The 24,197-nt window shown below is 36.1% G+C and overlaps 1 protein-coding gene across 3 annotated transcripts in view; it reads left to right on the plus strand.

The window, feature by feature from the left end:
- The window catches only part of EXOC6 (exocyst complex component 6), a 218,698-nt gene that overhangs the window by 141,377 nt on the left and 53,124 nt on the right, over positions 1 to 24,197 (plus strand). For all 3 annotated transcript variants that reach the window (XM_025396941.1, XM_025396939.1, XM_025396942.1), the window contains one exon: positions 13,091 to 13,232. In XM_025396941.1, the coding sequence (XP_025252726.1) occupies positions 13,091 to 13,232 (142 nt within the window). The remainder of the gene's footprint in view (positions 1 to 13,090; positions 13,233 to 24,197) is intronic.

The following is a 24,197-nucleotide window of genomic DNA, read 5'->3' on the forward strand; positions in this document are numbered from 1 at the left end:
TTTTTTTTTGAGACGGAGTCTCGCTCTGTCGCCCAGGCTGGAGTGCAGTGGCGCGATCTCAGCTCACTGCAAGCTCCGCCTCCCGGGTTCCCGCCATTCTCCTGCCTCAGCCTCCCGAGTAGCTGGGACTACAGGCGCCCACAACCGCGCCCGGCTAGTTTTTTGTATTTTTAGTAGAGACGGGGTTTCACCGTGGTCTCGATCTCCTGACCTTGTGATCCGCCCGCCTCGGCCTCCCAAAGTGCTGGGATTACAGGCATGAGCCACCGCGCCCGGCCATTTTAATTAATTCTTGTTATTTTACAGAATTAATGTTTAATCCTTAATGTTTTTAAGGAATAAGCCAGTACTTTATAATTAGTACAGAACTACAACAGGGGCATATATGTATTTAAATTGAGACCAGTGATTCAGTTTTTACTTTGGCTTGCTATTCACTCCTTGAGGGAGACAAAACATTTAAATAATTAGCTGTAAAATAATTTAGTGTGCCATCTTTCCTTCAGTAATTTATTTAAGCTATATTAGCAGATTATGTGAAGAAGCAGACTTATCCTAAACATCTTCAGAATCATATATTCTCTATAATTTTGTCGTTTGTGAAGAAATTGACATTTCTTTCTGTATTAAAATCATCTGCGAGAAGAGCTTCTTGTTAAATATTTAGATTCCAGTGCTTGGCCTTAGACCTAACTGAACTAAAATTTTTGAAGCTTAAGAAGTTGCATTTTTTGCTTAATGTTTGAGAATCACTGCTGTACAGTACAGAACCTTGTCAAAGAACTGATGTGTTCTAAATTTACTTATTCAGTAGACATAACTGCTAAAGCTCTTGGTATTTTAATTCTGACTAGACAACTTGATGAGAGAGACAAAAGTTTGGAGGAGGATTTGTCTGATAAGTATGGATGTAAAAACGCATGCCTAAATCTTCAAAATAAAAAATGATGGTCACATTTATGTGGTAGATGAATGCCTCTAAATTAGCAGCACACACAGAATGAACTTGCTTGTTTTAGAGTATATTCCCTTTTGCTACTTTAAACACTGATTCTGCTGTTACTAGAATACATTTTCTTTTTTTATTTGATTGCCTTGTGACTCCTTTCTCAGACTAACAACAGTGATCACGCAGCCATGTCGGTAAGTAGATACAAACTAAAGCTAGCATGTAAATTAGAAAATAATGAACTTCCTGCAGGCTTATTTTTCTCTGCTTAGGTATTTAAATTAAAGGCTAATTACTTTGGCAACATCCTTGTTTTGTGGAAACCTAAATTTGAAGGTAATATTAGTTGTTTGTGAAACAGTCAAGATTCTCTGAGACTAGTTTGTAAAAGCACTGCGCTCACCTCAAATGCATCTTAATATTAAGGTGCATTTGGAAACTTCTCTGTGGTCTTTCCTCATCTGTAAAATGAGGTATATGACAACATATACCCTACAGATTTTTGTGAGGTTAAATTAAATAGTATACCCAAAATGTTTAGAAAAGTGCTTGGCGTATAATAAATACTCAGAAAATATTAGTTGTTATCGTTACTTGTTTCAAAGATGGTTTATGCTTTTCCTGAATGCTTTTTCTCTACCACCTTGATCCCAAACTGCACTCGTAGAAGTCTAACCCAGTGCATGACCCAGTGTGATTCATGACCCAGTGCAGGTATTTCTTTCTCACCCCAGCCCAGTATTGCTCTTCTGAAATGCCTTAGCTCTTACCTTTTTTATGGCTTTATCATATTTTGCTTTTTTTCCATATTTGTTTGTCTTTTTCACCTTGTGAGCTCTTGACAGAATAAGAACTAACAATTATTCTTTGAATGTATAAATATTGAAAATTCTTCTTAGGGAAAAACAAAATGTTATCTAGCATTTGAAATGTAAATGTTCCTAATCTATATCTTCTTCTTTCTGTTCTTATTCCTGTTACTGAAGTTCAAGTTTTGATTATTGTAATTGTCTTCTAATTGGTCTCTACCAACAGAGTCTCCTTACTTCAGTCCATCCTATATACCAGTGCTAGATTATTCTTTCTGAAGCACAGTCTAATTTTATTTCCCTATTCAGAAATATTAGGGATTCTTGATTATCTATTGAATTAAGTAGAAATTCCACAGGCTAGCAAAAAGAAAATGATCTCAGCCTCTTTCCACATATATTTCTGAGGCTGAACATGGTGGCTCATGCCTGTAATCCCAGCACATTGGGAGGCTGAGGTGGGTGGATCACTTGTGGCCAGGAGTTCAAGATCACTGGCTGACATGACGAAACCCCATCTCTACAAAAAATACACACACACACACACACACACACACACACACACATTTCTGACCATTACTAAACATGTGCATCCAAACTGGCATATTCATTGTGTCTTGGATCTATCTTCGATTTTCTGCCTTAGCTTTATTTATAACTGTAAAAATCCTGGATCTCTTCCCAAAGACATTCTAATGCCACCTCTTTCACAAAGCCTTTGCTGATTCCACTTGACTACATGTGGATACTTTGTCTTGCTTTTATGGCCCTGTTTATATGTTATACTACTGCTGTTTGTAGACTTGCCTTCTTTTCCTTATTGTAGAACTTACACCTCTTATGTCAGGAACTACATCTATTCATCTTTATATATTCAGTAGCACTTAACACAGTGTCTTACACAAAGTAGTTGCTTTATAAGTGCTTTTTAAGTAAACATGAAAGAAATAGTGAAGAAATGGACAGCATGAAGGTCATTTTCTTGTCTGTATAAAGAGTATAAAAGTTATACTGCCTGAAGATCAGTTTTCATATTGAAATTTGTCAAATAGAGAATACTTTCTAGTTTTGAAGTGAAGGTACAATCTATTATTCTCAGGCAGAAACTTGGAAAGTATCTATATAATAGTTATTTAGTAAAGATGATATCAGTACTGATTAGAAATATTCGTATGTATCCTTTACTCATTTCTTGTACACCTCCATGAAGGAAAAATACAGTAACTAAAACCACAACTCTCTAGACTCAACTGTAAATTTAGTAGTGATTAAAACAAAAGACCCTTTAGCACCAGAATAACTGTTGCAAATTCCCAATGTTAGGGAGAAATACTTTGTCCTATTGAAGACACAGGCCTTTAGGCTTTCATTTGTCCTTTTTACTCAATATAATAATCATTGAGTACTTATTAAGCTTGCTAACAGATTTCCTGCTGATGAACCATGTAATTCAAAATACAGAAGTGATATTCAGAAGTAAAACTGACCATGCCATCCAAAAACTCAAATTGTTATTGTCAATTTAAGGAGGCAGGGGCAGATTTTGGGATCAGTTTCAGATAAATTTGCATTAGAGATTTTGAAAATTTGGCACTTGAACATCCAGTATTTTCAAAAAGTTCTTTATGTTGTAGTTATTTCTGTGGAAATGAAAGTGGTATTTCTATGATGTATTTTGATATTCATTTTTATACTATATCCATTGTTACGAGTTAATTCCAAGTATACAAAAATCATCATGAACAAAATATTGACAATCTAATATATCTCTGTATTGGAGAGAGTTAAAAAAAACTTTGAGAGAAAATGTTTGAAAAAGTTGTAAATAGTCAAGGTCCACTCTTTGAAATACAATTTTTAGGCCAGGCATGGTGGCTCGTGCCTGTAATCTCAGCACTTTGTGAGGTCAAAGTGGGCGGATCACGAGGTCAGGAGATCGAGACCATCCTGGGTAACATGGTGAAACCCTGTCTCTACTAAAAATACAAAAAATTAACCAGGCATGGTGGCAGGCACCTGTAGTCCCAGCTACTTGGGAGGCTGAGGCAGGAGAGTGGTGTGAACCTGGGAGGCGGAGCTCGCAATGAGCCGAGATCGCACCACTGCACTCCAGCCTGGGTGATAGAGCGAGACTCCATCTCAAAAATAAAAATAAAAAATAAAAAAAAGAAATAGAATTTTTATTCTTATTAAGCTTTTTCTTAATGTTATAAAACAATTGATTTTCACTACTAGATGTTAATTTTTTAAATTCTTGCTTCTTAGTTGAAAATGAACATATTTATATTTGTAACTTTAATCCTTTTAGACATTTACTAAGTTGTCTGTTAGCCAAATGCTGACTAATCTTGGTGAGAAATTTAATTTCATAAATTGTAAGTCTTAAGTTTGTATAGAGCATAGCATACTTAAATATTTTCCTGATGTCAAACATTGCAGAAAACAATATTTCAAATTGCTCTTGGTCAGGACTTAGTTGGAAGTAGTAGTAATGAAAGGGCTTTTAAAAGGAAACAACATGAAAGTTTTAGTAGGAAGCTGGTGGATTAGGAAAAAACTGCTAGACCTCACCTGTAAGTAACAGCTAAGATGAGTATAAATGGAAATAATTAAAATGGACTCTTCTTTGTCTATAGACTAAATATATGTATATATACTGTATTAGTGTACTTATGTACATATGCATATATATACACACATGTATATGTCTCTTATAACTTCACTCTTTAACAGAACTATAGATGAAATAGACTAAATCATTGGTCCAGGCTTTATGAGCAAAGTACCATCTTGAACAGGAAGATTCAGTACAAAAAACAAATGAAAGTGTAGCGTGTGGTGGTTTTACTACAAGATAACAATAGAGAATTCATGTTTATAAAGTTACTTGAGGACCAGCATGGTGGCTCATGCCTGTAATCCCAGCACTTTGGGAGGCCAAGGTGGGAGGATTGCTTGAGCCCAGGAGTTTGAGACCAGCCTGGGCAACATGGTGAGACCCTGTCTATACAAAAAAATAGAAATATTAGCCAGATGTGGTGGTGCACGCCTGTGGTCTCAGATACTGGGGAGACTGACATGAGAGGATTGCTGGAACCCAGGAGGTTGAGGCTGCAGTGAGCCACGTTTGTGCCACTGCACTCTAGCCTAAGTGATAGGGTAAGACCCCTGTCTAAGAAAAAAAAAAAAAAAAGAAAGAAACTTGACTTTTTGTAGATAGAAGTGACAGAGTTGTAGGAAGCCAACTGATACCTTCCCCCTTTAATCTGTTTTCCATGATAGAAAAAAATAGAAGATGCTTTCCACCCCTGGGTTAAGTGGGCAGAAGTTGAAATGGGGGAAGAAGAAAAGGGACTAAAAGGTGTGGGGAAAGATTGAGTTGAAATTACCTTTTATTGTGAGCAGAAAAAGACAGCAAAAAGAAGGCCAGATCTCTAAGGAGCAAGGAGATGGTAGAGCATGATGTTGGAGTTAGAAGTTTCTGGTGCAGGCCAAGAACTAGTGATGCCAAGGAGCCTCTATTTTTCTTTTTTTCTTCCCTCTATGGAGGGAACAGTAATAGAGAAAGGTCAGGGTGGAGCTAATGAGAGAAGTATAACAGTGTTGGTGCATTCATATTTACAAGGTATTTGCAAGTCAGGTAGAAATAACAGAAAACCAACAGGCCAAGATGCTGACATATACTTATAAATACGTATGCAAGATACTATAATGCGAAAAGTATAGAGATTAGACTTTGCAGAGTTAAGGTCCCACCAAAGGAGCATATTCAGACTAATATTACATATAGGGAAGTAGTTCAGAAGGTGGGCAACAAACTTTTAATCATTTCCTCTTCTTTCACTCAGGAGACTTTAGGTGCTGTAGGAAAGCTGTCATGTTGTTTTATATCTTTCTGTCTCTTATGTAAGTCAGTGTGGTAGCTGGTAGTGTTGAGATTAAAAACCTCTTTCAATTCTTTGGAAGCAAGAGGGGAGCAATTGGCAAAGGCCTAATGTAAATGTCTGTAGGATACATTATTCACTCTCAGAGTATTGTTAAATGCCATGTGCAAGGTTGTTTCTAGAAAAAAAAAAAATAAGTAGTTTATCTTGATTGCCCCTTCCCACTTTTTATGGGTTTTGTTTTGTTTGAATATGTATCTTCCCTTCTCTTGATATATTCCCTTTACTTTTTAAAAATCCCATCCCAGGTATTCCATCAACTAGAAATGACTGTTAGTATTTACTGCAACCCCATTTCCACGATCTAAGGCTTGGGCTAGTGAAAATTCAGTAAACCCTTATCATTCAGGATGAGTAAACATCAAAACTTTAAGAATCCCCAAATTTGAAAATACTGCTATGCCATATAATTACTTTCAGAAAATGCTATAAAATGCAATTGAAGCTGTAGATCTTAATGAGAGTTACTTCATTCACATTAACTAACAGAAGAAAGCAAAGCCACATTGTGGGAGGAAGGTTGAGACTTTGTTTTTATGAGTTTTTTAAAAAATTTTAAGTTCCAGGATACATGTGCAGGATGTGCAGGTTTGTTATATAAATAAACATGTGCCATGGTGGTTTACTGCCCCTGTCAACCCATCACCTAGGTATTAAGCCCAGCATGCATTATCTGTTTATCCTAATGCTCTCCCTCCCCCAACCCCAGGGAGGCTGAGACTTTGACTGCACTCAGTCTCTAAGTCATTTTTCCCCCATCATAACCCGTTTCACAGAACATGTTATTCAAATGTGTGTCTCAGCAAATGAAGTTCTACTTGTACTGGACTCTGAGAGTCAATATCAAGAATTGAAACCTAAATACAAATTCATGAGTGACAAAGGCCTACTTTGTGCTATCTTTTTATATATGGCTGTTTATAATAGTCTTCCACCTACGTGTATGAAAGGGGAGCCAGTTTGCTTGAGTGACATTTGTCCAGTTTACTAATTAATGATTATATGTAAACCACTTCTGTTGTCTAACCCGTTAATGATTCTGGTAACTCTTTTTCCCCCCCAAGGCAGAGTCTGGCCAGGCGTGGTGGCTCACGCCTGTAATCCCAACACTTTGGGAGGCTAAGGTGGGCGGATTATGAGGTCAGGAGTTTGAGACCAGCCTGGCCAATATGGTGACACCCCATCCCTACCAAAAATACAAACATTAGCCGGGCATGGTGCCTCGCGCCTGTAGTCACAGCTACTCGGGAGGCTGAGGCAGAAGAATCGCTTGAACCTGGGAGGCAGAGCTTGCAGTGAGCCGAGATGGTGCCACTGCTCTCCAGCCTGGGTGACAGAGTGAGACTCCATCTCAAAAAAAAAAAAAAAAAAAAGTTAGAGTGAGTTTGGCAATATCATGGGACTGCCATGGCAGAAGCAGTGATACTTGTAGAAAGCTAAAAATTTGGATACTGCATGCCTTCTAAGGCCATGCTCAAAAGATTGTTTTTTTTTTTTTTTTAAAAAAAAAAAGACTGCCAAAGTTTGATGAGCCCTATGATTGGGATAGGGGAAGTTTTGAGGGAAATAAAAATATGCCACGTATTATGCAGTCCTGAGGTTGTCCCAGTTCAGGAAAAAATTTTTCAACTTTAAGATGATCATGTTCTATTTCTCTCTCTCTCTGTCTGTATATGTGTGTGTGTGTGTGTGTGTGTGTGTGTGTGTCTTAAGAGTAGATATTTCTGTTACTGTCTCATACCCTTGTGATTGGTAATTGTTGGAAGGAGAACAACCTGAGAGGGGATAATGGGAATTTATAGTTGACTGTGGGATTGTGGTTAACTGATGTCCCAATTCATTCTTTCAGGGCTGGAAGTAGTTAGAGACAGACAGAAATGGAGTATAACAGGAATATAGAGTGTAAAGAGGTATTTGGGGGAATGTTGTGGCTGTTAAAATGAGTATATTTTGATAGATCTATGAATTTTAGAGCATAATTTCAAAAATTCGTCTTCAGGCGGGCAGATCACCTGAGGTCAGGAGTTCAAGACCAGCCTGGCCAACATGGTGAAACCCTGTCTCTACAAAAACACAAAAATTAGCTGGGCGTAATGGCAGATGCCTGTAATCCCAGATACTCGGGAGGCTGAGGCAGGAGAATTGCATAAACCTGGGCGATGGAGGTTGCGGTGAGCCGAGATTGTGCCATTGCACTCCAGCCTAGGTGAAAGAGCGAGACTCTGTCTCAAAAAAAAAAAAAAAAAATTGTCTTCAAGGTAGTATTAATGTTATTTAAACTCGCTAAGGGAATTCATCTTGATATTTAAACCTTTATAACATGTCTATTCTGTATTACTGAAAATCAGACATTTCAGTGTTATGTACAGTGTTCAGCCAGAAAATGAATTAAAACTGATCTTACTAGGTAGAGAAATTCTTATGCATTTGTGAAATAATCTTGGGGAAAGTTTCATATTCTATGTTTTAGGTATCTTTTTTCCTGATTTCATAACAGTGTTTACGTTTGAACAAGATGTTTCATATAGTAAAACTCTAGATTAGTGATTCTTATATAAAATGGAAGAATAACAGATTTCTTGAATTAAAATACCTGTTTTTCAACTATACATCTTTTTTAATATTTCAATTAACTTTTTAATTTTTAATTTTAGTATTTCCATCTGATGAAATACCTCATTCTTTCAGTATTTTTTTAAAAGGCTCTCTCCTAAAGAGAGAGTTACAATTTATAGCCTTTTAAAATACACATGCTGAAATGAAATTAAATTCATTAATTTATTTATTTATTAATTACTTCATTAATGAATTAAATAAAAATTTAATTCTTTAAACTACTTCCCTTGTTTTGCTTCTGAAAAAGACTATTTCATAGTCTCATAAGTGAAATTTATGTAGTAAATGATGATAGTGAGTTTGTATAAAATGACAATATTTTACAGCGTGAATTTAGATAACTTTAAAAAGCCATACAGAATCAGAATTAATGAAGTCACTTATCAGTGTTAGGTATAATATCCAAATTGACCATGATTTTATTTCGATTTTCCTTTTTTCTTTGACAAGAGTTAGACTTTTTAAATAAAACTTTTTATCAATGTAAAGAATAATATAATGTACAATATATTTGAGTCTGTGTATTTTTTCCTTAAGTAAAAAAGTAGTTTATTGTACAAAGTTAACCTTTTGAGGGAATATAAATAAAGAAAAATGGACTCTCCTGGGTTCATTAAGGAAGAGTAGACCAATACAGAAAGAATGTGATTTCAAGAGCACATTTTAACATTAAATGTACTTGAGAGAATGAAAGCGGCATTGGAAAGTGCTTTCAAAAAATCACTGTTGAAATCAAACCTTTTTAAGTAGATCTTTGAAATAAGAATATGGTGAGACACAAATGAAAACTTCAAATGAAAATTTAAATGGCCCAAATTAGTTTTTAAGTATTCTACATTTCTCTTACAATTATTTTAGAGTAGATCTATGAAAACATTACTTTGAAAACAAACCAGTTTTGAGCCATAATATAATAAACTATGTTGTGTTTTTACCTTGTTATTTTATGATATTTCACAGGAAACAGAGTATCTTTAGCCTAATCTATGATAGTAAATTATTTTGAAAATTTGTCTTGACATACAAACAGATGTGTTTTCTTAATTCCTTTTAAGCTGAGGGTTGGTGGTTTGTGGTTTATTGTTCCTGTGATTGGCATTAAAAGCCTTATGTCACAGCTTGCAGTGAAGGACTATTGGGTAAAGAGTGGCTGTGTTCCACAAACTAAATTCAAAAAATGTCAATCAAGGTCTCACATAGGTTACTTAGAGAATGAGTTTTCTTACTGATTTCACCAAATGTCGCCTCATGCTGTCTTTGATTGGCACAGCCTGGCAGGGAGGATGGATGAATCTGTCACCGGCTGGTTAATTGTGTTACTGGTCTCAGTCTGACATCAGGTCTTTGACTCTTAAGTGGCTCAATACAAAACAAATTAGCAGATTGTAGTCATATTTCTCATTCTATATGCTTTGACTTTGTTGAATGCAGTCCATAAATCATATTGACTGACACACAAGTAAATGATGAAAGCTGTTTTTGAGACATGAATCTAGAAAGCAGCACTGTGAAGGTGCCATGGAAGGATGCATATGGTTGACCCTTTGGGAATTTCCTAGGAGCCAAATGTCTCTTTACCACAATTGTTCTTAAAAGAAAAGCTTTTCGGTAATGCGAAAAGGATCTAATATGTCAGCAGATTCTCTTTTACAAGTTCCTTTGAAATATAAGAAGTTTGTCTAAGGGTTTTTCTCTCTTTGCAAGTTGTTTTCAGCCAAATGTTACAGCAGGGTAAAAAAGTAGTTACCTTTAAAAGCTTAGCAGGTGTTTTTACTTATTTATTGAACTTTGTAAAGAGAGAGAAAATGTTGGTAATAGTTGCAATTAATTTTTCAGATGAGGGCAGGAGAAATTTTGAGGTGCTTGAAATTTATTAAATGTGCTGTGTTTTCTCAATCACTTCACTTAATTATTTTGGCTTTTTTTGTTACAATATTAAAAACTAGAGCATCTCTAATGAAAAGGGCTAGTTTTTAAAAGATCATTGTAAAAGTACTCAGACTATTTTTATTCTAGAAAATGATATATTATTAAAGGCATCAACAACAACAACAATAATAATATAATAATAGTGTTCAGAAGATTATACCAGAGTGTGCCAATGGCTATAGACATTAAAAATAAATTATCAAATATATTTTTGGGTGTGTAAATTTTTGGAGTGTTAACATTTCTATCTAAAAATATGTAGTAGATGAAGTTTAAGAATAGTTGTATGCATTTTATAGTTACAAAGTAAACATTTAAAAAATATTGTATAATCTTATGGAATATAACTTTTTAAAATTTTAAAGAATCTGAACCTTTGATATTATGAACTTAAATTTTGAGCTATTTATTTCATCTGAAGATTTATAAAATATAAATATTTTAATCTTCTATCTTTGAGAACAATAAGCCTGTATTTAATATGCCTCATCAAAAGAAATTCAGTGTTAGGATTTTAGTATTACACATGATATTTAAATGAAGATTTTATTAAATATTTATTTAAATTCGTGTGTGTGTGTGTGTGTGTGTGTGTGTGTGTGTGTTTTTATCACTTATTTCCACCAGGTTTGTGGAATAGTCTGTGTCTACTCTTACCATCATTTTCAGCTCCAGTGCTATTGCTATGTAGTCGTTTGTAGCATCTGAACCCATGTTAAATTTTAAAGGTTTACATAAAACAATACCACTTATATTGTACAGTGTGTTTGCTTATGAAATGAATTTAATAGTAATTTTCTGGCAATTTATTAATCAACTTTTACAGTTAGTATATGATAGTGGCAGCATGCATGGGACATGGAGCTTATTTGATGGAGAAGCACATTAAACTAAAATGCACTAGCTGTTCCATTGGGTCAAAGTGACATTTCCATTAAGTATTCTGAAGCCTATTACATTGTAATTAAATGACAGGCCATTGATTTCTCCTTTCTCTGCTTCCCCACTTCTCATTCATATTGATATTATTCTGCTTGGGGAATGGAGCTGCATGTCTCCCAGACTAATTCCTCTTGAGTTTGGGGGATCTTGAATCATGCTGGGTTTTGCATTGTTTGTTACATTCCTTTTTGGCAGTTCATCAGTATCTGTCAAATATATTGTTTGCATCAGCTTTTATCTCTTAAGTTTTTGATTGAGAAATTGACATTCCGTTTCAGATATGTGGTTTTTCACTGTGCATAGTGTCTAAATGCAAAAAACTCATTCAAAAAGTTGTTTCTTGTCTGACTTTTAATGTGTGATTTAACAAATGTTGTAATAAGCATCTTGAACAAGTATTTATGTTGTTTATTACCTTTCTCACAAGTCAATCCTATGTAAGATGTTTTTGTACTAATATATTGTAACATTTCTATTAGGGAGATTTTGGTCATGATTTTGTAGCTTTCTGGCCTTTGAGATAAGTAGGAAAAATATAATTATCAAATATGACTGCGTAAATATTTGTTAATGCAAATGAGGCAAAACATGGCATGTCTTCCAAAAGTAATTATTTCTAATGATATTCATAGATCTTTGAATCCTATCATAGTAGTCAGTCCATCACCAAATAACATAATTGTCAGTTGAAGGTAGCCATCCTAGGAGCAGTATTATATGGGAGAACTTTACCTAAAAGAGTTTTTACAATATTTTAAACTTCTAGTTGAAATGCAAAACCTGTTTAAAAAAATAATTTATCTTTGGGAGGCCAAGGTGGGCAGATCACAAGGTCAGGAGATCGAGACCATCCTGGCTAACACAGTGAAACCCCGTCTCTACTAAAAATACAAAAAATTAGCTGGGCGTGGTGGCAGGCACCTGTAGTCCCAGCTACTAGGGAGGCTGAGGCAGGAGAGTGGCGTGAACCCAGGGGACAGAGCTTGCAGTGAGCCGAGATTGCGCCAGCCTGGGTGACAGAGCGAGACTCTGTCTCAAAAAAAAAAAAAAATTATACTAAAAGTGGTGTAGTTTTGTGAGTCAGCTGTATAATGCAGAGGCTAAACATTTAAAAAGGCTATTTTTTAAGAAAACAATTTAGGCTATCAGTGAAAGTTCACGTAGAGTTTTAGGAGATTATTATAGTAGGAAATATTTTTTAATGATGTGTATTATACTGAAAGAAAACCACAAATATTCAACCGCATACTTCCAACCTACCAGATGATTTAAAAACTTAATTTCTAAAGCTAAATGCACATCTGTAGAAAATCTTGAAGCCATATTGTTAGACAAATCTTTTTTTTTCTGCCAGTGATTGAAGCTATGCTATAGACTAATGTTCTGATTAGAAGTAAGCACTTACGATTCGAAGGGTATTTTGAATTTTAGCTGTAATTTAAATAGCAATAATAGTAAGTTATACTGTTAACTTCCTTTATTCTGACTTGGTTAATTATGTAAAGGAGAGATTAAGGAGCATTATGTGGATAAAATGTTCTGTCAGTATGACTTATTTTATGTCATAAATGTCATTTTAATATGCATTTCTAAAGTGCTTTCAGTATTTGAAGAGATCTGAAATAACAGTTTTTAACTGGTGTTTTAATTTTCCTTTGCGCAATTAGAGCTTTAATGATATTTATATCCTGAGAAAGCCAAGTAAACTAAAAATATTCATGTTAATTTCTATAATATAAAGGCATAAGCACTCAGAATACAGAAACAGGAAGGAAAGTAATCACCATTGTACCAAGCATAACCAACAAAAAGAATGCCAAGTGTGTGATTTTTCTGATCCTTTATGATGTATTTCTATGTTTATTTATTTGTTTGATTTTTGGTTTGATTGTTTTAAACAGGGGAAAGTTGCTCAGACAGCTTGCATGTCAGCCTGCCAGCATCTGTCAACATCCTTAATGCAGATGTTACTGGACAGTGAGTTAAAACAAATAAGCATGGGAGCTGTTCAGCAGTTTAACTTAGATGTCATACAGTGTGAATGTAAGTACTATATTGGTTTATTCTTATGTATTACTGGGAATCCATACTTAAATTATATGAAAAAAATGTATTCAGCAGGATAGTTCAGAAAGGAGGGAAAAGGCCTGGTTCAGCTAAACTTTTAGCAGCCTTAGGAGTAGGGCTAACTTCCTGAAACAGAAAGATAAAAATATCTCAGCTTCACATTTAGGGCCTCTAGAGAGAGGCACTGAAGTGGCATTCCAGATTGGGATATTTAAAAACATGACTCATTTTCCTTATTATTCCTTGTCTGGTCATTCTTGCCTTTTTCTATGACTCTCCTAATGTTTGTCATAAGTGAATGAAATGATTCTGTCATTCTTACTTGCCCTGTAAGTAACTTTTTAGATACTTGCTAGAAGAATAACCCCAGGACCTTGCATTGCAAGTGAAGTATGCTATTTGGTTATTAGCCTTGTTATATGTGCTTTTGGATATGGGTTTTATCAACCCTCAAATTATAATTCTTTAAGTACAAGATATGAGTATATGTGAGCAATTTTCAAGCAGTGCATTCAAATAAGTAGTGCACCAATTAAACAGTGAAAATCCCTGGTTGATAGTTCTATCAGGCACCACAGTTGATAAATTGAAAATCAGTGGGGCACAAGAAGGATTGTAAAATATTTGAGGAAAAATTTTCAATAATGTATTCTTTGTGAAAGACATTAAAAAATTAAATGTCAGCAGTTTGCAACTGAAGCAGAAATGACTCATTTTTTTCAACAGATAACAAATATTTGTGTGCCCACTGTGTATAAGGCATTGTGCTAGGAAAAACATCATTAATATTATAGAAAATTATTAGGCTCTTTGGACAAGATCAGTTGTCTGTTGTACACCACACACACACACACACACACACACACACACTCTCTCCAAAGTTTCTAAGAACCTACCCATTTATTTTTTTTTTAAAAAAAGAAACATTTGTTTAGAAAGCAAAAGAAAATTTTTTTTTCCTAGGGAAGAGATAGATTAATTTTCTTTTCCTAGAAAGCATTTTTTATTTTCTCTAATTAGAAAACTTTTATTATATTTCTTTCTCAAAGTAAAGCTATCGTTTGACAAATATTTATTTATTTATTTATTTATGTTTTAGGTTTTTGAGATAGAGTCTCACTCTGTCACCCAGGCTGAAGTGCAGTGGCACAGTCTCAGCTTACTGCAATCTCTGCCTTCTGGGTTCAAGCGATTCTTGTGCCTCAGCCTCCCAAGTAGCTGGGACTACAGGTGCATGCCAACACACCCGGCTAATTTTTATATTTTTAGTAGAGACGGGCTTTTACCCTGTTGGCCGGGCTGGTCTCAAACTCCTGGCCTCAAGTGATCTGCCCACCTTAGCCTCCCAAAGTGTTGGGATTACAGGTATGAGCTACCACCCCTGGCCTGTTTTTTATTTACAACAATATCCCAAAGAAACACTTTTTTTTTTTTTTTTAAATTACAGATGAGGTATTGCTGTGTTGCCCAGACTGGTCTCAAACTCCTGGGCTCAAGTCATCCTCCTGACTTGGCATCCCAAAATGCTGGAATTACAGGCATGAGCTACTGTGCCTGGCCATTTTTATAAGTTTTTAAGCTGAAAGTAATTTTTATTCCCATTCCACAAATACTTTGAAACTGGTTTCTTAAGTTTCTTTAAAAGTTGTCTTATGAGATCATTTCAGTATGACATTGTCTGTATAAATATCTTATATAAGCATTGCTCAAGACATTTTTGTGTTGCAGTAGTCCCTCTTATCCACAGTTTTGCTTTCTGCAGTTTTTGTTACCTCCTGTATAGTACATTAAGACATTTTGTGTGTGAGGGAGAAAGACACCACATTCACATAACTTTCATTACAGTATATTATATGTCCTCTATTTTATTATTTTTGTTGTTAATCTCTTATTCTTCCTAATTTTTTTTTTTTTTTTTTGAGACAGAGTCTGGCTGTGTCTCCCAGCCTGGGGTGCAGTGGCACAATCTCGGCTCACTGCAACTCTGTCTCCTGGGTTCCAGCAATTCTCCCGCCTCAGCCTCCTGAGTAGCTGAGACTACAGGCGCCCACCACCAGACCCAGCTAATTTTTTGTATTTTTAGTAGAGACAGGTTTTTAACATGTTGGCCAGGCTGGTCTCAAACTCCTGACCTCAGATGATCCACCTGCCTCAGCCTCCCAAAGTGCTGGGATTACAGGCATGAGCCACTGTGCCCGGCCCTGTGCCTAATTTTTAAATTAAGCTTTATCATAGGTATATATGTATGTATGTGAAAAAAACATAATTAATATAGGGTTCATTACTATCTGCAGTTTCAGGCATCCATTGGGGGTCTTGGAACATATCCCCCATGGGTAAGATGGGATTACTGTATTACATCTTTAGTATGGCTTCAAAATAACTAGACAATTGAACTACCTTTGTTGGCATTTGATGTGTCTTCTAAATTAAATTTATTGCTCAAAGATGGAAATTACTGTTTGATTAGACAAGTTCAGTTGTCTAAATCTTCCCTCTATTCTCTTACCTCCCTCTGAAGGGCTAGCCTATTGATATTTAGAGAAATGTCCAAACACCCTGGAATCTTTGCCTCGGTATCCTGCCATAGGATAGTTTCCACTTTCAGGTACTCCTTTGGGCAGAGTTACTAGAGGCTCCTTTTAAAACACTGATGTTTTCTTTAAGAGCTAGTCTCTTGGAAAAGACCAAGAAAGGTCCTGAGTATGAGCTATAACTCAAGGAAGCCTGGGGCCATTTGCAAGAGGGGTAAACCCTAGCCTGATGGGGGCTAAGGTCCTGGCACTGTAGATATGAAAAGGAAGAGACCAGGACTCCAAAGACAAACCATAGAAGACAGCTTGGATTCCTTTAAGATTTTGCCTATGGTTGGTTCTACTTCCTAATACTTCTGTATTACCTTAATCATTACTTCTTAATAGAGTGACATGCATTTACTACTCATGGGACAAAAGAAATGGATTAAAAATGTTTGTGTTTATTTCACTGTCTCTGGTGTTCTCTTTTCCAAAAGACATCTTTTTACTTAAGTAGCATAGCATGGATAAAGAAGTCTTTCTGGTGCAAAAGAACCATCCACCCCTCAACTTCTGACTTTCAGTGATTGATACATAAATCATTTTTAAAATGAAACTTAACTTTCTCTAATAAATATGTTAAAAGAATTTTAAAAATAAGTTTTCATCTTAAGTTTTTTTGTTTAAATCTGGAGAAAAGTAGTTCTTTAAAAATAGAAAACTTATTCTCAATTTTAATGTAGTATGTATGCTTTCTGCATATTGGGGCAGGGAAGGGAGAAGAAAGAGAGACAAGAAGAAAAATCTGGCTAGGTAGTAGGAAGGCTAAAGTGCCTGGTAAGTCTGTGAAGAGAAAAGGTCTGGATACCATGGGAATCAACTGGAATATGAAGAAGAGGAGAGGCAGGTAGTTCAGATGGGGACTAGAAGCTAAAAGATCATTGAGTTTCTTCACACACCTGTTAATAACATAGACATGCTCACACACTCCTCCATCCTCCTTTCTATAATAAACCTGCCAAGTAATTGTCCAGCCATTCCTTGAACATCCAATTTGGGAGATTAATTCTATACAATACATCACTCTATCATAATCTCTCACACTGAACTGAAACCACTTTCTCTCTAAATTTCTCTTAATAGACCTAGTTCTACCTTAGGGTTAGAGTCACTACCAGTCTATATTGTGTTTTTGTGCAAATTAGAAAAGGTGTTCTCAGTAAAAAGGAAAAAGCCCTCTAGAGTTGCCCCCTTTATCTGAATTAGAGAAAGTTTACTTATTCCCATCTGGACTTGGCCCCTACCAAGGCACATAGCTTATTAAATAAAACATTAGCTGGGTTTTACTCTCCCCTTCCCATTTTTCTCCTTAGTTGGGCACCTGTGTATAGCAAGCAGCCTGACAACTATATCTGAAGTTTGGCTTAGGGTCACACAGGAAAAAACAAATCCTTATCCACAAGCCAGTTACATGAAAACTGCTCTTATAGCTCTCTGAATCTTCTGAAGGCCAGACATCAATAATTCCTTATTCTTCTTATGTGATATAGTTTTAGATCCAGAAATCTTCTCTGATCAAAGTGGTTTAACTATCTTCTCTTTCATATCTGATACCCAGATTAAATATAGAGATAGGTGTACAGAACAAGTATAATTATGTAGCTTTGCTATCAAATACATTGTTTCATATTCTATAATTGATTAATAAAGCCAAAACTGTTAAACCTTTTTCAGTAGCTAGAGTATACTTCCAAGTCATTGAAGCTACAGGATTCTATAATCTCTCTGTATTTTCCCCTCTTTTTTGGTGATTGCTAAGCTCTGTTTTTCTTATCCTATATATGTATGGTTGGTTTTTATTTTAGGATTTTAAGGTTATCCCTAATAAATGTTGAGATGTGTTCCGTAACTAGCCTATTGAGATCTTTTTATATCAAAAGTTAGTATCTGTGGATTTGTAATCATTCTTTCTACATATTTAACAAAGTCATTAGCAAAATATTTTTTTTTTTTTTTTTTTTTTTGAGACTGAGTCTGGCTCTGTCGCCCAGGCTGGAGTGCGGTGGCCGGGTCTCAGCTCACTGCAAGCTCCGCCTCCCGGGTTTACGCCATTCTCCTGCCTCAGCCTCCCGAGTAGCTGGGACTACAGGCGCCCGCCGCCTCGCCCGGCTAGTTTTTTGTATTTTTTAGTAGAGACGGGGTTTCACCGTGTTAGCCAGGATGGTCTCGATCTCCTGACCTCGTGATCCGCCCGTCTCGGCCTCCCAAAGTGCTGGGATTACAGGCTTGAGCCACCGCGCCCGGCTCAGCACCAGTTTTGAAAAGATTGTTCTTTATTGATTTGTCTTTGTACTTTCATAAAAAATCAGTTGTCCATATATGTATCTATTTCTGGGCTCTCTATTCTGTTCCATTGGTCTATTTGGCCATTTTTACAACAATGCCACAGTCTTAAGTGTAGTTTTATAATAAGTTTCGAAATCAGGTAGTATAGTTCTCCAACATTGTTTTTATTTTTTGAAGTTGCTTTGGTTATTTTAGGTCCCTTGTATTTCTGACTTCTAGAATCAGCTTTTTAATTTCTTAGATAGCTTTCTGAGATTTTGGTTGGGAGTATACTGAATCTATACATCAATATGAAGAAAGCTGACATCTTAACAATATTGAGTCTTTCTACCTAAGAACATGGGATACTGCTTCATTTTAATGTCTCTTAGGAATGTTTTGTAATCTTCAGCATACAGGCCTTGCANTTTTTTTTTTTTTTTTTTTTTTTTTTTTTTTTGAGACTGAGTCTGGCTCTGTCGCCCAGGCTGGAGTGCGGTGGCCGGGTCTCAGCTCACTGCAAGCTCCGCCTCCCGGGTTTACGCCATTCTCCTGCCTCAGCCTCCCGAGTAGCTGGGACCACAGGCGCCCGCCACTTCGCCCGGCTAGTTTTTTGTATTTTTTAGTAGAGACGGGGTTTCACCGTGTTAGCCAGGATGGTCTCGATCTCCTGACCTCGTGATCCGCCCGTCTCGGCCTCCCAAAGTGCTGGGATTACAGGCTTGAGCCACCGCGCCCGGCCATTAGCAAAATATTGAACAAAACCTGTTATTCGTATCCTTAGATACAGAACGTCAATATCCTGAGATACAGTGCATCATCAAAATGTGGTCCCCAAATGAGCAGCAATAGCGTCACGTGGGAACTTGTTAGAAATGCAAATTCTTGGGCCCCACCTGCTGAATTGGGAACTCTGGGGATGGGGCCCAGCAGTTTGCTTGAATAGACCCTCCAGTTGATTCTATTGCATGATAAAGTTTGAGAACCACTGTATTACAGGGACCTCTCCTTTGTATCTATTTAGGTCAATTATTCAGAACCTTATGGGTATCTTAAGATTTCTCAGCCAGTAGCTAATCCCCCGATTGAATCCAACTCGCAGTTTGGCATCTTGCTCCATGTTATGAGCAGCTTCTGTCAGAAGCCTTGCTAGCATAAAGAGCTAATAATGGCCATTTAATTTTCCTTACCTACCAGTCTGATTACCCTTTCAAAGAAGAAAATGACATTACTCAGATTTGTCATAAATCCATATTGACTTATAGTGATCACTTTCTTTTGAAGACTCTCAGAAATCTTTACTTAATAGCCTGTGATTGGTTCTCAGGATTAACATAAAATCCTGCTAGTCTGTGATATGCTAGCAAGAGAGCCATAGTCCAAGAAGTCCAGTAGCAGGGATCAGGTACTCAGATTGGAAGTCATGAGCCACCAAAGAAATGCTGGGCAACTCAGAAAAGGTGCTTAAATCATAAAATGTAAGCAACAGGAAGTGAGTTTCACTTACAAGATTGAAATATAAGCACCAACAATGACCGTTATTCTGTGCTAGATTTTCTTTTTATTTGATTTAATTAGAATGCAAATGTTTGTTTTCCCATTCTTGTTACTCTGTGAAAAACATCATACATGTATTTCCTCAGCCTCAGAATGTCAATCTGCAGGTAGAAACAAATAGCACATCTAGATGTAGTGGGGGAGGTGGAAGAGTGGAAATAATTCAGTTACTGACAAATTATTCTGTACCATCATTCAGCCATGTACTTTTTGTTTTTGTTTTTGTTTTTTTTTTTCTGGTGATGAAGAAGAATTAGCATTGACCCATCTGTGTGCTCACTTGTTTTTTGAAACAATGTGTTGATGCTTTTGTTTTTTTTTTTTTGGTATTCCTTGTGACAAGTGACACACATACCAGTAAGGTAAATCAGCTTGAGCTAAAATTTCAGTCTGTAATTATGAAACAGAACTTTTTCCACTGTTAAGTCAACTGCTTTATAGGAAGATTCATTTGTGCAAATGTTTAATGAGAACCTATTATATGTTTGTTATATACTGGGAAATCAAAGATAAATCAAACTTCAAAGATTTCATAGTCTGGCTGGGTAGGAGACAGATACATAACTGTAATAGAGCATAATTAATTATTTATAGAATATGTATTTTGTGTAGAGAGGGGGCAATTAATTCTGTGTGCCATGGGATTGAGAAGATTGACTATAACAGAAGTAAAATTTGAGCTGGGTCTTAAGGAATGGATAAGATTTCACCAAAAGCAGGGAAGGGCATTCTGAACAGAGGGAATGAGATAGGCAAAAGCACTGTGATGAAACAATGTTTAGGGAATCTTCAAACAATCATATGTTGATGGACTACAAAATGGAGCTTTTTAATTAGGACCATGACACAATTAATAACTCTTTTGTCATTTGGAAATTTGTACTGGAATGAGGGAGAGACTGAAAGCAGGAAGACCTATTAAAAGACTATTGAACTCTTTCATGTGAAATATAAAAAGAGCTTAACCTTGGCCAGTGGGAATGAAGAGTATGGATTCCAGGCATTTTGGAGGAGGGAATACATAAAAAGAGTGAGTGAGTAAAGGTATGATTTGATACGATTTAACCATCCAGGATAGATAGTTTAATTAAATTCAACATAGAAGATTTGAAATTGCAGGTACCTTACACAGTGCTATGCTCATAATAAAAGGTCTACAGATGTTTATTTATTGAATAAATGAACAAAGTAACAAATCAGGAACTCTCTGTAACCAACACGGGTCTCTTCTAGAGTTCTACCTTTGTTGTCAGAAAGTTAAGACCCAGATGATATTGCCGTATTTCAACTCAAGATCATTTAACTCCTTGATCTAAACAAAACTGATCATTATTTCTTTCATAAAAATTCTTCACATATTTGATGACTGAAGAATGACCTTTTAACTTTATCTTTTCTGAGCTATGCAGTTATTTTTAAAAATGTTTCCTTGTAGGATATTTTCACATGCCTTTTTGTAAATTTTCTTTGGATCTTTTCCTGTTTTTCTACTTTTTTAACCTATACTTGGTGAAAGTGGATACAATGTCTAAGTTCAGGAATATAGAATTATATGAACTTATATAGAACTTTTCTTTTTTTAAGTGCTTTCAGATCAGTCTTAAGATGGTCTGAGTACATGTCAGGAAGTTGAGACCTTGCTTCCAGTCCTGGCTCTGCCTCTAACTTGAGCAAGGTGACTTGGACAAACCCTTCATCCATCAAGAGGCCTAAATTTTTCCCGTAACACATGGAATTTGGAATTGATAATTTTTTCAAGATAACATCCTCATTCTAAGATTCAAAGGCAGTTAAATGTTAAGACATTGAAGAGTGTGGGGCTTTGAAGTCATGTATTAATTATTTCTTCACATCTATTATGTGCATGGCATTGGGGGAATACAGTGGTAAGCAAAACAGAACAGAAAAGGTCTTTACCCTCTTGGAGTTTAAGTCCAGTGAGGAAACAGTCATTAAATAACTTCGTTAGTGAATGTGACTATAAATTGTTAAACTTTGTAAAAGGATACGGTATGAGAATACTAGGTAGGATTTATGTGTGAATGTAGAGGTTAACTTTTGGTTAATTTGACCATAACCATAATACTAGTATAACTGCATGTTTGGAGACAGTCAGGAAGATACCCAGGAATACATACTTGGAAATTGCAAAAATAGCTCACTCTGAAAGCTACATTGAACCTTTGATCTTAGTATAAATTTTGTGTAAGTTCAAGATAAATGTCTTCTTATTTGGAGGAGCATTTGCCAAGGTATGAGAATGATATTCTGAATCAGTGTATGTACTTTGTTTTATATTTATTAAATACTTATTATATATTTGGTGCCAATATAGGTACCTTATAGATATAACCATATAGAAGAAAAGACTAATATGTTTTCTAGACAAGTTCTTACAAAGGTATCGCAGAAATTCTTCATATTACTAACAAAATGCAGACTGTTTCCAAAGCATCAGGCAATCAGAAAGATTCTGTTTTATATTTTAAGAATCCAGAGTAGGTCTAGAATATACTTTTTAATTCATTCTACCCAAATATCTAAGTTAGGTTATCAGATCCTAAGGGTTTAACATCTGAAATCTGTAGGTATTAGAAAAGGCATTAGAATAGCTCCAGTTTAAAGAGTGCTGGCACTATTTCAATGGTGAGTTATTGAGGAGTAGGTAAGTTTCTTAATGTGAAACCCTTGGTCTTTCTTCATTTTTGGATAAAAACTTAACCTGCTGGGAACGATGGCTCATGCCTGTCATCCCAACACTTTGGGAGGTCAAGACTGGAGAATTGCTTGAGCCCAGGGGTTCGAGACCAGCCTGGACAAAATAGGGAGATTTCATCTCTGCAAAAAAAAATTAAAAATTAGTCAGATGTGATGGTGCACACATGTAGTCCCAGCCACTCAGGAGGCTGAAGTGGGAGAATTGCTTGAGCCTGGAAGGTCAAGGCTGCAGTGAGCCATGATCATGCCACTGTACTCCAGCCTGAGTGACAGAGTGAGACTCTGTCTCAAAAACAAAACAAAACAAAACAAGAAAGCTTAACTAAAAAAAAAAAAAAAAGAATGCTGTTTATAGAGTTTTAGTGGCTATGACCTCTAATGGTAGCCTTGAAAAAGGCCTGTGCCCCATGATAAAAGTATTAAGGCCAAATCATTTGGATGGTAAGAGAAGAATATTTCAGTGCCTTTTTAAAAAGTAAGCTGGATGCTGTTACACTGTTTGGATACCTGAATTTGTTCCTGGTTTGGATACCTGAATTTGATACCTAAGCTATCTGATGAAGGATACTTTGCCCAGGTTTAATTCCAAGAAATGGAGAAAACTAGATATTACTTTATATAAAAATGAGGTGATGAAGGTAGAGTAACAATTGGTCCTTGAGGTTTTCATCCCACTGTCGCTAACCGCTTATAACAGAAAATACATCTAAAAGCCAAGAATCCTAACTCTCCTAATTCCCAGGCATAAGTTATTCACTACCAGAAAAACCACTAGATGGTGCTCTTAGTCATTCCTTCTAATGACACAGCTGGTCCACACGGGGTGCTTTGCCTAATAACAAAGTTTGTTAAACAAAACTTGAGTTCTTACTAGCTACTTTAATCTTAAGATGTAGATAGAAATGGAATTACAAGAAGTATCTTCAAATAGAATGAACATTGGCCTTCATATTCAGCCATCTATTTAGTTACATAATTATTCCATTTTATATGCACCTGTGTGGTCATTTGCAAGCAAGGTCTTAAAACTGTAGCCTAACCTCCTTACCCTTTCTTTCAATCTTTTGTGAAGCTTCTGGTGTATTCACTCTTATGATCCATGGGCCCTTTTTCTCCCCCACCCCCTTTACCCCCTGACAATTCTACCTACCTTGTATGGATGTTTTCTATATCTACATTGTAAACAGTCTACATTCTCTGCCTGATGATAAAGATAACTGTCTGCCTAGAACAAGATTTTTCAAGGACTTCTGAGTTTAATTCCCTCTGAGTTTAATTTCAGAGTAGGTTTTATATTTTCTAGTCAGGATAAATATTTATGGCCTGACCTCTTGGCAATTTTCCTTCCCCCCTTGTACCAAACCCTTTACATTTTTCTTAGATCCTGAGAGGAAGGGCCTGTTTTCCTACTTAAAAAAATTTTTTTGTTGTATATACAAATAATTCATGTTTTGCCTACAGATATTCTTTGTTCTCTTAAAACTTCATAGATTGCTAGCTGGGCGGAATGGCTCACACCTGTAATCCCAGCACTTTGGGAGGCCAAGGTGGGTGGGTCACCTGAGGTCAGGAGTTCGAGACCAGCCTGGCCAACATGACGAAACCCCGTCTCTATTAAAAATACAAAAAAATTAGCTGGTTGTGGTGGCACATACCTGTAATCCCAGCTACTCAGGAGGCTGAGGCAGGAGAATTGCTTGAACCCAGGAGATGGAGGTTGCATTGAGCCGAGATCATACCCCACTGCACTCCAGGCTGGGCAACAGAGCAAGACTCCATCTCAAAAAAAAAAAAAAAAAAAAAAAAAAAACCCAAAAAAAAAAAA

Source organism: Theropithecus gelada, chromosome 9, assembly GCF_003255815.1.
Source record: "Theropithecus gelada isolate Dixy chromosome 9, Tgel_1.0, whole genome shotgun sequence".
Taxonomy (NCBI): Eukaryota; Metazoa; Chordata; class Mammalia; order Primates; family Cercopithecidae; genus Theropithecus; species Theropithecus gelada.